At 48.3% G+C, this 13,533-nt stretch overlaps 1 protein-coding gene across 1 annotated transcript in view; it reads left to right on the forward strand.

The window, feature by feature from the left end:
- The first annotated feature begins 6,934 nt into the window (after positions 1-6,934).
- Positions 6,935-13,533, forward strand: part of LOC106586000 (doublesex- and mab-3-related transcription factor 3) — a 71,596-nt gene continuing 64,997 nt past the window's right edge. Inside the window, exon 1 of the mRNA XM_045706836.1 lies at positions 6,935-7,319. Within this exon, the coding sequence (XP_045562792.1) occupies positions 6,935-7,319 (385 nt within the window). The remainder of the gene's footprint in view (positions 7,320-13,533) is intronic.

Genomic DNA, 13,533 nt, shown 5'->3' on the forward strand with positions numbered 1-13,533 from the left:
CTCTACCCACACTGACTGGACTCTACCCACACACTGCCTGGACTCTAGCCACACTGACTGGACTCTACCCCACACTCACTGGACTCTACCCACACTGACTGGACTCTACCCACACACTGACTGGACTCTACCCTCACTGACTGGACTCTACCCACACTGACTAGACTCTACCCACACACGGACTGGACTCTACCCACACTGACTGGACTCTACCCACACTGACTGGACTCTACCCACACTGACTGGACTCTTCCCACACTGACTGGACTCTACCCACACACTGACTGGACTCTACCCACACTGACTGGACTCTACCCACACTGACTGGACTCTACCCACACACTGCCTGGACTCTACCCACACACTCACTGGACTCGACCCACACTGACTGGACTCTACCCCAACACTCACTGGACTCTACCCACACTGACTGGACTCTACCCCCACACTCACTGGACTCTACCCACACACTGACTGGACTCTACCCACACACTGACTGGACTCTACCCACACTGACTGGACTCTACCCCCACTGGCTGGACTCTACCCACACACTGACTGGACTCTACCCACACACTGACTGGACGCTACCCACACTGACTGGACTCTACCCACACTGACTGGACTCTACCCACACTCACTGGACTCTACCCACACACTGACTGGACTCTACCCACACTGACTGGACTCTACCCACACTGACTGGACTCTACCCACACTGACTGGACTCTACCCACACTGACTGGACTCTACCCGCACTGACTGGACTCTACCCACACTGACTGGACTCTACCCACACACTGACTGGACTCTACCCACACTGACTGGACTCTACCCACACTGACTGGACTCTACCCACACACTGACTGGACTCTACCCACACTGACTGGACTCTACCCACACTGACTGGACTCTACCCACACTGAATGGACTCTACCCACACACTGACTGGACTCTACCCACACTGACTGGACTCTACCCACACACTCACTGGACTCTACCCACACACTCACTGGACTCTACCCACACACTCACTGGACTCTACCCCCACACTGACTGGACTCTACCCACACTGACTGGACTCTACCCCCACACTGACTGGACTCTACCCACACACTCACTGGACTCTACCCCACACTGACTGGACTCTACCCCCACACTGACTGGACTCTACCCCCACTGGCTGGACTCTACCCACACACTGACTGGACTCTACCCACACACTGACTGGACGCTACCCACACTGACTGGACTCTACCCACACTGACTGGACTCTACCCACACTCACTGGACTCTACCCACACACTGACTGGACTCTACCCACACTGACTGGACTCTACCCACACTGACTGGACTCTACCCACACTGACTGGACTCTACCCACACACTGACTGGACTCTACCCACACTGACTGGACTCTACCCACACTGACTGGACTCTACCCTCACTGACTGGACTCTACCCACACACTGACTGGACTCTACCCACACTGACTGGACTGTACCCACACTGACTGGACTCTACCCACACACTGACTGGACTCTACCCACACTGACTGGACTCTACCCACACTGACTGGACTCTACCGACACTGAATGGACTCTACCCACACACTGACTGGACTCTACCCACACTGACTGGACTCTACCCACACACTCACTGGACTCTACCCACACACTCACTGGACTCTACCCACACACTCACTGGACTCTACCCCCACACTGACTGGACTCTACCCACACTGACTGGACTCTACCCCCACACTGACTGGACTCTACCCACACACTGACTGGACTCTACCCACACTGACTGGACTCTACCCACACTGACTGGACTCTACCCTCACTGACTGGACTCTACCCACACTGACTGGACTCTACCCACACACTGACTGGACTCTACCCACACTGACTGGACTCTACCCACACTGACTGGACTCTACCCACACACTGACTGGACTCTACCCACACTGACTGGACTCTACCCACACTGACTGGACTCTACCCACACTGAATGGACTCTACCCACACACTGACTGGACTCTACCCACACTGACTGGACTCTACCCACACACTCACTGGACTCTACCCACACACTCACTGGACTCTACCCACACACTCACTGGACTCTACCCCGCACTGACTGGACTCTACCCACACTGACTGGACTCTACCCCCACACTGACTGGACTCTACCCACACACTCACTGGACTCTACCCCCACACTGACTGGACTCTACCCCCACACTGACTGGACTCTACCCACACTGACTGGACTCTACCCACACACTGACTGGACTCTACCCACACTGACTGGACTCTACCCACACTCACTGGACTCTACCCACACTCACTGGACTCTACCCACACACTGACTGGACTCTACCCACACTGAATGGACTCTACCCACACACTGACTGGACTCTACCCACACTGACTGGACTCTACCCACAAACTCACTGGACTCTACCCACACACTCACTGGACTCTACCCACACACTGACTGGACTCTACCCACACTGACTGGACTCTACCCACACTGACTGGACTCTACCCTCACTGACTGGACTCTACCCACACTGACTGGACTCTACCCACACACTGACTGGACTCTACCCACACTGACTGGACTCTACCCACACTGACTGGACTCTACCCACACACTGACTGGACTCTACCCACACTGACTGGACTCTACCCACACTGATTGGACTCTACCCACACTGACTGGACTCTACCCACACACTCACTGGACTCTACCCCCACACTGACTGGACTCTACCCCCACAGTGACTGGACTCTACCCCCACTGGCTGGACTCTACCCACACACTGACTGGACTCTACCCACACACTGACTGGACGCTACCCACACTGACTGGACTCTACCCACACTGACTGGACTCTACCCACACTCCCTGGACTCTACCCACACACTGACTGGACTCTACCCACACTGACTGGACTCTACCCACACTGACTGGACTCTACCCACACACTGACTGGACTCTACCCACACTGACTGGACTCTACCCACACTCACTGGACTCTACCCACACTCACTGGACTCTACCCACACACTGACTGGACTCTACCCACACTGAATGGACTCTACCCACACTGACTGGACTCTACCCACACACTCACTGGACTCTACCCACACACTCACTGGACTCTACCCACACACTCACTGGACTCTACCCCACACTGACTGGACTCTACCCACACTGACTGGACTCTACCCCCACACTGACTGGACTCTACCCACACACTCACTGGACTCTACCCCCACACTGACTGGACTCTACCCCCACACTGACTGGACTCGACCCCCACTGGCTGGACTCTACCCACACACTGACTGGACTCTACCCACACACTGACTGGACGCTACCCACACTGACTGGACTCTACCCACACTGACTGGACTCTACCCACACTCACTGGACTCTACCCACACACTGACTGGTCTCTACCCACACTGACTGGACTCTACCCACACTGACTGGACTCTACCCACACTGACTGGACTCTACCCACACTGACTGGACTCTACCCTCACTGACTGGACTCTACCCACACTGACTGCACTCTACCCACACACTGACTGGACTCTAACCACACTGACTGGACTCTACCCACACTGACTGGACTCTACCCACACTGACTGGACTCTTCCCACACTGACTGGACTCTACCCACACACTGACTGGACTCTACCCACACTGACTGGACTCTACCCACACTGACTGGACTCTACCCACACACTGCCTGGACTCTAGCCACACTGACTGGACTCTACCCCCACACTCACTGGACTCTACCCACACTGACTGGACTCTACCCACACACTGACTGGACTCTACCCTCACTGACTGGACTCTACCCACACTGACTAGACTCTACCCACACACGGACTGGACTCTACCCACACTGACTGGACTATACCCACACTGACTGGACTCTACCCACACTGACTGGACTCTACCCACACTGACTGGACTCTACCCCCACACTGACTGGACTCTACCCACACACTCACTGGACTCTACCCACACTGACTGGACTCTACCCCCACACTGACTGGACTCTACCCACACTGACTGGACTCTACCCCCACACTCACTGGACTCTACCCACACACTGACTGGACTCTACCCACACACTGACTGGACTCTACCCACACTGACTGGACTCTACCCACACTGACTGGACTCTACCCACACACTGACTGGACTCTACCCACACACTGACTGGACTCTACCCACACACTGACTGGACTCTACCCACACTGACTGGACTCTACCCACACTGACTGGACTCTACCCACACACTGACTGGACTCTACCCACACTGACTGGACTCTAGCCACACACTGACTGGACTCTACCCACGCACTCACTGGACTCTACCCCCACTGACTGGACTCTACCCACACTGACTGGACTCTACCCCCACACTGACTGGACTCTACCCACACACTCACTGGACTCTACCCCCACACTGACTGGACTCTACCCCCACACTGACTGGACTCTACCCACACTGACTGGACTCTACCCACACACTGACTGGACTCTACCCACACTGACTGGACTGGGGGACCTGGGGTCTGGAGGGACCGGGGGGCTGGGGGGATGGGGGCTAGGGGACCAGGAGGGCTAGGGGAACCGGGCTAGGGGAGTTGGGGGCTAGGGGGAGCAGGGGCTAGAAACCACCCACACTGACTGGACTCTAGCCACACACTGACTGGACTCTACCCACACACTGACTGGACTCTTCCCCCACACTGACTGGACTCTACCCACACTGACTGGACTCTACCAAATCAAATCAAATCAAATCAAATTTATTTATATAGCCCTTCGTACATCAGCTGATATCTCAAAGTGCTGTACAGAAACCCAGCCTAAAACCCCAAACAGCAAGCAAAGCATGTGAAAGAAGCACGGTGGCTAGGAAAAACTCCATAGGAAAAACTCTGTAGAAAGGCCAAAAACCTAGGAAGAAACCTAGAGAGGAACCAGGCTATGAGGGGTGGCCAGTCCTCTTCTGGCTGTGCAGGGTGGATATTATAACAGAACATGGTCAAGATGTTAAAATGTTCATAAATGACCAGCATGGTCAAATAATAATAATCATAGTAGTTGTCGAGGGTGCAACAAGCACGTCCGGTGAACAGGTCAGGGTTCCATAGCCGCAGGCAGAACAGTTGAAACTGGAGCAGCAGCACGGCCAGGTGGACTGGGGACAGCAAGGAGTCATCATACCAGGTAGTCCTGAGGCATGGTCCTAGGGCTCAGGTCCTCCGAGAGAAAGACAGAAAGAGACTGGATTCTACCCACACACTGACTGGACTCTACCCACACTGACTTGACTCTACCCACACTGACTGGACTCTACCCACACACTGACTGGACTCTACCCACACTGACTGGACTCTACCCACACTGACTGGACTCTACCCACACACTGACTGGACTCTACCCACACTGACTGGACTCTACCCACACTGACTGGACTCTACCCACACACTGACTGGACTCTACCCACACACTGACTGGACTCTACCCACACTGACTGGACTCTACCCACACACTGACTGGACTCTACCCACACACTGACTGGACTCTACCCACACTGACTGGACTCTAGCCACACACTGACTGGACTCTACCCACACACTGACTGGACTCTTCCCCCACACTGACTTGACTCTACCCACACTGACTGGACTCTACCCACACACTGACTGGACTCTACCCACACTGACTTGACTCTACCCACACTGACTGGACTCTACCCACACTGACTGGACTCTACCCCATAATAAACCCCATAATAAAGGCAGCAGCTACTCTTCCTTGGGTTTATTATGGATCCCCATTAGTTCCTGTCAAGGCAGCAGCTACTCTTCCTGGGGTTTATTATGGATCCCCATTAGTTCCTGCCAAGGCAGCAGCTACTCTTCCTGGGGTTTATTATGGATCCCCATTAGTTCCTGCCAAGACAGCAGCTACTCTTCCTGGGGTTTATTATGGATCCCCATTAGTTCCTGCCAAGGCAGCAGCTACTCTTCCTGGGGTTTATTATGGATCCCCATTAGTTCCTGCCAAGGCAGCAGCTACTCTTCCTGGGGTTTATTATGGATCCCCATTAGTTCCTGCCAAGGCAGCAGCTACTCTTCCTGGGGTTTATTATGGATCCCCAATGTAATAAATACAAATACAAAAACATTGACTCGATACTGGTACTCCTTGTATATAGCCTCATTACTACCTGGTAACCCTCGATAGCATCCTTATTGTTATTTTATTGTGTTACTATTTAGGCACATGTTACAAATAACATTAGATTTTTTTTGTCAAAGCACTGTAGCCAGTAATATACAAACAAACTGCAGCACTGTTTTATTGCACTGTGGTTAAATAAGCCTTATTCTATAGACTTCAGCATGTTGCTGTCCGTTTTCTGAACTCCAGTAGTAATGATCCCATCCCAGTAACTGTTCAATGTAAACATTTAATTAGGACTTTCATCGTCCCGGTAGAGTTACGGCACCCTGGATGGAACGTCTCTCTCTCTCTCCCCGGGGATTGGCTGATCGGGTGCCGTGTGATGCACAAAAACAGTATTTAGTTACTTGCCTCCATGACCACGTGTCAGATGGTGGCCGATGCACGTCTTTATGGCCAGGGGAGCAGGAGAGGTAGAGGTGGGTCCAACCAGCACCTCCTATAATCTCCTGACTTTCACTGCTCTCTACTCTGTCTGGCCCGGGCCGTGCGCACGCGCCCTTATCAGATGCACCTCGCGCCTCCAGCGCTTTGGGGAGGAAAAGTGGCGAGACTGTGTGTGTGTGTGTGTGACTAACTGACTGACTGGCTGACTGACTGGCTGACTGACTGGCTGACTGGCTGACTGACGGTGTGAGAAATGAATGGTTACAGATCTCCCTACCTGTACATAGGGGGTCTGGTGACCCAGGTCCGAGCGCCGCTCCAGAGGACCCCTAAGTGCGCGCGGTGCCGTAACCACGGCGTCCTGTCCTGGCTGAAGGGCCACAAGCGATACTGCTGCTTCAAGGACTGCACCTGTGAGAAATGCATCCTGATCATCGAGAGGCAGCGGGTCATGGCAGCGCAGGTGGCGCTCCGCAAACAGCAGGCCAACGAGAGTTTGGAGAGCATTATCCCTGAGTCTCTGAGAGCCCTGCCCGGCATCACGGTGCCTGGACAGGGGGCGGGTTACCAGGGCCTGCCGCCCCACTCTGGAGACATGGACCTCCAATGGACATCGGAACAGACTGCCAACACACAGGGTAAGCTAATAATAATAATAATAATAGTAATAATAATAATACAACATTATGTATTTACTTTTATTTATAAAACACATTTCATTACAAAAAGAGATCTTAAATGTGCTGTTTGCATATGGGTATTAGAACACTTAGCAACAAGGTCGTTTGGACACTTCGAAGTGGCTGCATTTATTGGTTGAAAAAAATGTATGCTAATATCAACATTGCACTAGACTTCAAATCCAAATCATTACTGTCTTTATCCCAAATATTGCCGAGATTAAAAGCTGCAAGCGTCACTGCATTAATGCAGTCATTATTACCCGAGTTACGCCAGCGGTGGCCTGACTTTACAGACACATTATATGTATAGACTACTACATATAATAGGTTCACATTTGTGTCAGGGAACAAATAGAAATCATTTAAATAAGTTACAAAAAACTAAATTAATAAACAGTAAATGTACATTGTAAATTCCAGGGTTTTCTCGTGCGTTATAAGGAGGCCTATACATTGATAAACATGGACTGGTATTTTCAGAAATGATTTGGGAGCAGAAAGAGTATTCTCAACATTTGATCAAACACTGCAACATTAATTGATATTAATGGCAGTATTCTAACCAACTTTTATTTTGTTTCAGCATTACTTGCTATTTATGTTCATGTATAGGCCTAATAGTTTTATTATTGTAAATGTGTCTACATATTTTTTTTTTATCATGTATAAAAATGGTTTTACTATTTATAGCCATACAGTCACAGGCTTCATTTATGTGTTGGTTAATTTGCATAAACCGCCAAGCCGTTGTTTGTCGGGCTACTGAAATCAAAACAACATATCCCATCATATGATCAAAAACATTTTTTATTTCTCTTTTTAGTCTACATTATTTCAGCCAGGAAGAGATCGTGCACTTGTCTTGTATTTCTTTTCTATTATTCAGTGATAGCCAATTATCGATATGATAATGTTTTTAAAATCACTGTTTAAAGCACTTTGTAAATAAAGTTTTTATTTTCATGAATTGGCCTAATCAACAATCTAGAGGACTCCATCTAGAGAGGATTTTAAACATAATGCCTACATTATCATATTGATCATTGGCTATTTGTTTGAGAAAATCAAAAAGACAAGTTTCAAGTGAATGCATTATCCCTGTGTGGATCAGATACAGTATAGTTTTAGTCATGTGGTTTCAAAAATATACCACAATAAGATGTTTTGAGAAAAGCGTTGTCCAGAGATAGGATAGAACACAAGGACAGAATGCAGGGCATGCAGGTGAAATTGGTATTGACTTCACATCAGATCCATTTCAGTGTGAGGGATGAAAGCATGTCATTGGAAACATTACAGTACTCCAGACTGGACAGGTTCTAATCCAATATAATCGGCATCATTTCTTCGTGAGGTCAACTCTCAGTGAAATGTTACCGAGCAAGAGCCTGATCTGTTTACAAACTGTGGTCAATGAACGTGGAAGACCAATCCCTCGCTGACACACTCAGCACTTCCTGACAACAGCTTTTCACAGAGAAAAGAGTTAATGTACATAAATTGCAGAGTTGTAGACAAGTTGATCGTCTCTGTAGCTGCAGAATCTGCAAAACCTCTATGTTGCTGTGTAGGCTCTACTAATCAAATCAAATCAAATCAAATTTATTTTTATATAGCCCTTCGTACATCAGCTGATATTCTCAAAGTGCTGTACAGAAACCCAGCCTAAAACCCCAAACAGCAAGCAAAGCATGTGAAAGAAGCACGGTGGCTAGGAAAAACTCCCTAGGAAAAACTCCCTAGAAAGGCCAAAAACCTAGGAAGAAACCTAGAGAGGAACCAGGCTATGAGGGGTGGCCAGTCCTCTTCTGGCTGTGCAGGGTGGATATTATAACAGAACATGGTCAAAATGTTAAAATGTTCATAAATGACCAGCATGGTCAAATAATAATAATCATAGTAGTTGTCGAGGGTGCAACAAGCACGTCCGGTGAACAGGTCAGGGTTCCATAGCCGCAGGCAGAACAGTTGAAACTGGAGCAGCAGCACGGCCAGGTGGACTGGGGACAGCAAGGAGTCATCACAATACTAGACCTCTATGTTGCTGTGTAGTCTCTACTAGACCTCTATGTTGCTGTGTAGCCTCTACTAGACCTCTATGTTGCTGTGTAGCCTCTACTAGACCTCTATGTTGCTGTGTAGTCTCTACTAGATCTCTATGTTGCTGTGTAGTCTCTACTAGATCTCTATGTTGCTGTGTAGCCTCTACTAGACCTCTATGTTGCTGTGTAGCCTCTACTAGACCTCTATGTTGCTGTGTAGTCTCTACTAGACCTCTATGTTGCTGTGTAGCCTCTACTAGACCTCTACTAGACCTCTATGTTGCTGTGTAGTCTCTACTAGACCTCTATGTTGCTGTGTAGCCTCTACTAGACCTCTATGTTGCTGTGTAGGCTCAACTAGAACTCTATGTTGCTGTGTAGTCTCTACCAGACCTCTATGTTGCTGTGTAGTCTCTACTAGATCTCTATGTTGCTGTGTAGCCTCTACTAGATCTCTATGTTGCTGTGTAGTCTCTACTAGATCTCTATTTTGCTGTGTAGTCTCTACTAGATCTCTATGTTGCTGTGTAGCCTCTACTAGACCTCTATGTTGCTGTGTAGCCTCTACTAGACCTCTATGTTGCTGTGTAGTCTCTACTAGACCTCTATGTTGCTGTGTAGCCTCTACTAGACCTCTATGTTGCTGTGTAGTCTCTACTAGACCTCTATGTTGCTGTGTAGCCTCTACTAGACCTCTATGTTGCTGTGTAGTCTCTACTAGACCTCTATGTTGCTGTGTAGTCTCTACTAGACCTCTATGTTGCTGTGTAGTCTCTACTAGACCTCTATGTTGCTGTATATCGCCAACTAGACCTCTATTTTGCTGTGTAGTCTCTACTAGACCTCTATGTTGCTGTGTAGTCTCTACTAGACCTCTATGTTGCTGTATATCGCCAACTAGACCTCTATGTTGCTGTGTAGTCTCTACTAGACCTCTATGTTGCTGTGTAGCCTCTACTAGACCTCTATGTTGCTGTGTAGCCCCTACTAGACCTCTATGTTGCTGTGTAGGCTCTACTAGAACTCTATGTTGCTGTGTAGCCTCTACTAAACCTCTATGTTGCTGTGTATCATCTACTAGACCTCTATGTTGCTGTGTAGCCTCTACTAGACCTCGACTAGACCTCTATGTTGCTGTGTAGTCTCTACTAGACCTCTATGTTGCTGTGTAGCCTCTACTAGACCTCTATGTTGCTGTGTAGGCTCAACTAGAACTCTATGTTGCTGTGTAGTCTCTACCAGACCTCTATGTTGCTGTGTAGTCTCTACTAGATCTCTATGTTGCTGTGTAGCCTCTACTAGATCTCTATGTTGCTGTGTAGTCTCTACTAGATCTCTATTTTGCTGTGTAGTCTCTACTAGATCTCTATGTTGCTGTGTAGCCTCTACTAGACCTCTATGTTGCTGTGTAGCCTCTACTAGACCTCTATGTTGCTGTGTAGCCTCTACTAGACCTCTATGTTGCTGTGTAGTCTCTACTAGACCTCTATGTTGCTGTGTAGTCTCTACTAGACCTCTATGTTGCTGTGTAGTCTCTACTAGACCTCTATGTTGCTGTATATCGCCAACTAGACCTCTATGTTGCTGTGTAGTCTCTACTAGACCTCTATGTTGCTGTGTAGTCTCTACTAGACCTTTATGTTGCTGTGTAGCCCCTACTAGACCTCTATGTTGCTGTGTAGCCTCTACTAGACCTCTATGTTGCTGTGTAGCCTCTACTAAACCTCTATGTTGCTGTGTATCATCTACTAGACCTCTATGTTGCTGTGTAGCCTCTACTAGACCTCTACTAGACCTCTATGTTGCTGTGTAGTCTCTACTAGACATCTATGTTGCTGTGTAGTCTAAACTAGACCTCTATGTTGCTGTATATCGCCAACTAGACCTCTATTTTGCTGTGTAGTCTCTACTAGACCTCTATGTTGCTGTGTAGTCTCTACTAGACCTCTATGTTGCTGTATATCGCCAACTAGACCTCTATGTTGCTGTGTAGTCTCTACTAGACCTCTATGTTGCTGTGTAGCCTCTACTAGACCTCTATGTTGCTGTGTAGCCCCTACTAGACCTCTATGTTGCTGTGTAGGCTCTACTAGAACTCTATGTTGCTGTGTAGCCTCTACTAAACCTCTATGTTGCTGTGTATCATCTACTAGACCTCTATGTTGCTGTGTAGCCTCTACTAGACCTCGACTAGACCTCTATGTTGCTGTGTAGTCTCTACTAGACCTCTATGTTGCTGTGTAGTCTCTACTAGAACTCTATGTTGCTGTGTAGCCTCTACTAGACCTCTATGTTGCTGTGTAGCCTCTACTAGACCTCTACTAGACCTCTATGTTGCTGTGTAGTCTCTACTAGACCTCTATGTTGCTGTGTAGCCTCTACTAGACCTCTATGTTGCTGTGTAGCCTCTACTAGACCTCTATGTTGCTGTGTAGCCTCTACTAGACCTATATGTTGCTGTGTAGCCTCTACTAGACCTCTATGTTGCTGTGTAGCCTCTACTAGACCTCTATGTTGCTGTGTAGCCTCTACTAGACCTCTATGTTGCTGTGTAGGCTCTACTAGACCTCTATGTTGCTGTGTAGGCTCTACTAGACCTCTATGCTGCTGTGTAGCCTCTACTAGATCTCTATGTTGCTGTGTAGCCCCTACTAGACCTCTATGTTGCTGTGTAGTCTCTACAAGACCTCTATGTTGCTGTGTAGCCTCTACTAGACCTCTATGTTGCTATGTAGCCTCTACTAGACCTCTATGTTGCTGTGTAACCTCTATTAGACCTCTATGTTGCTGTGTAGCCTCTACTAGACCTCTATGTTGCTATGTAGCCTCTACTAGACCTCAAGGTTGCTGTGTAGTCTCTACTAGACCTCTATGTTGCTGTGTAGTCTCTACTACACCTCTATGTTGCTGTGTAGCTTCTACTAGACCTCTATGATGCTGTGTAGCTTCTACTAGACCTATATGTTGCTGTGTAGCCTCTACTAGACCTCTATGTTGCTGTGTAGACTCTACTAGACCTCTATGTTGCTGTGTAGTCTCTACTAGACCTCTATGTTGCTGTGTAGTCTCTACTAGACCTCTACTAGACCTCAATGTTGCTGTGTAGACTCTACTAGACCTCTACTAGACCTCAATGTTGCTGTGTAGTCTCTACTAGACCTCTATGTTGCTGTGTAGCCTCTACTAGAACTCGATGCTAATATGTAGCCTCTACTAGACCTCTATGTTGCTGTGTAGCCTCTACTAGGCCTCTACTAGACCTCTATGTTGCTGTGTAGTCTCTACTAGACCTCTATGTTGCTGTGTAGTCTCTACTAGACCTCTATGTTGCTGTGTAGCCTCTACTAGACCTCTATGTTGCTGTGTAGGCTCTACTAGACCTCTATGTTGCTGTGTAGCCTCTGCTAGACCTCTATGTTGCTGTGTAGGCTCTACTAGACCTCTATGTTGCTGTGTAGTCTCTACTAGACCTCTATGTTGCTGTGTAGCCTCTACTAGACCTCTATGTTGCTGTTTAGTCTCTACTAGACCTCTATGTTGCTGTGTAGCCTCTACTAGAACTCTATGTTGCTGTGTAGCCTCTACTAGAACTCTACTAGACCTCTATGTTGCTGTGTAGTCTCTACTACACCTCTATGTTGCTGTGTAGCTTCTACTAGACCTCTATGATGCTGTGTAGCCTCTACTAGACCTATATGTTGCTGTGTAGCCTCTACTAGACCTCTATGTTGCTGTGTAGTCTCTACTAGACCTCTATGTTGCTGTGTAGTCTCTACTAGACCTCTATGTTGCTGTGTAGCCTCTACTAGACCTCTACTAGACCTCTATGTTGCTGTGTAGACTCTACTAGACCTCTACTAGACCTCTATGTTGATGTGTAGCCTCTACTAGACCTCTATGATGCTGTGTAGTCTCTACCAGACCTCTATGTTGCTGTGTAGTCTCTACTAGACCTCTATGTTGCTGTGTAGTCTCTACTGGACCTCTATGTTGCTGTATATCGCCAACTAGACCTCTATGTTGCTGTGTAGTCTCTACTAGACCTCTATGTTGCTGTGTAGTCTCTACTAGACCTCTATGTTGCTGTCTAGCCCCTACTAGACCTCTATGTTGCTGTGTAGCCTCTA

This window comes from Salmo salar, chromosome ssa24 (genome assembly GCF_905237065.1).
Source record: "Salmo salar chromosome ssa24, Ssal_v3.1, whole genome shotgun sequence".
Taxonomy (NCBI): domain Eukaryota; kingdom Metazoa; phylum Chordata; class Actinopteri; order Salmoniformes; family Salmonidae; genus Salmo; species Salmo salar.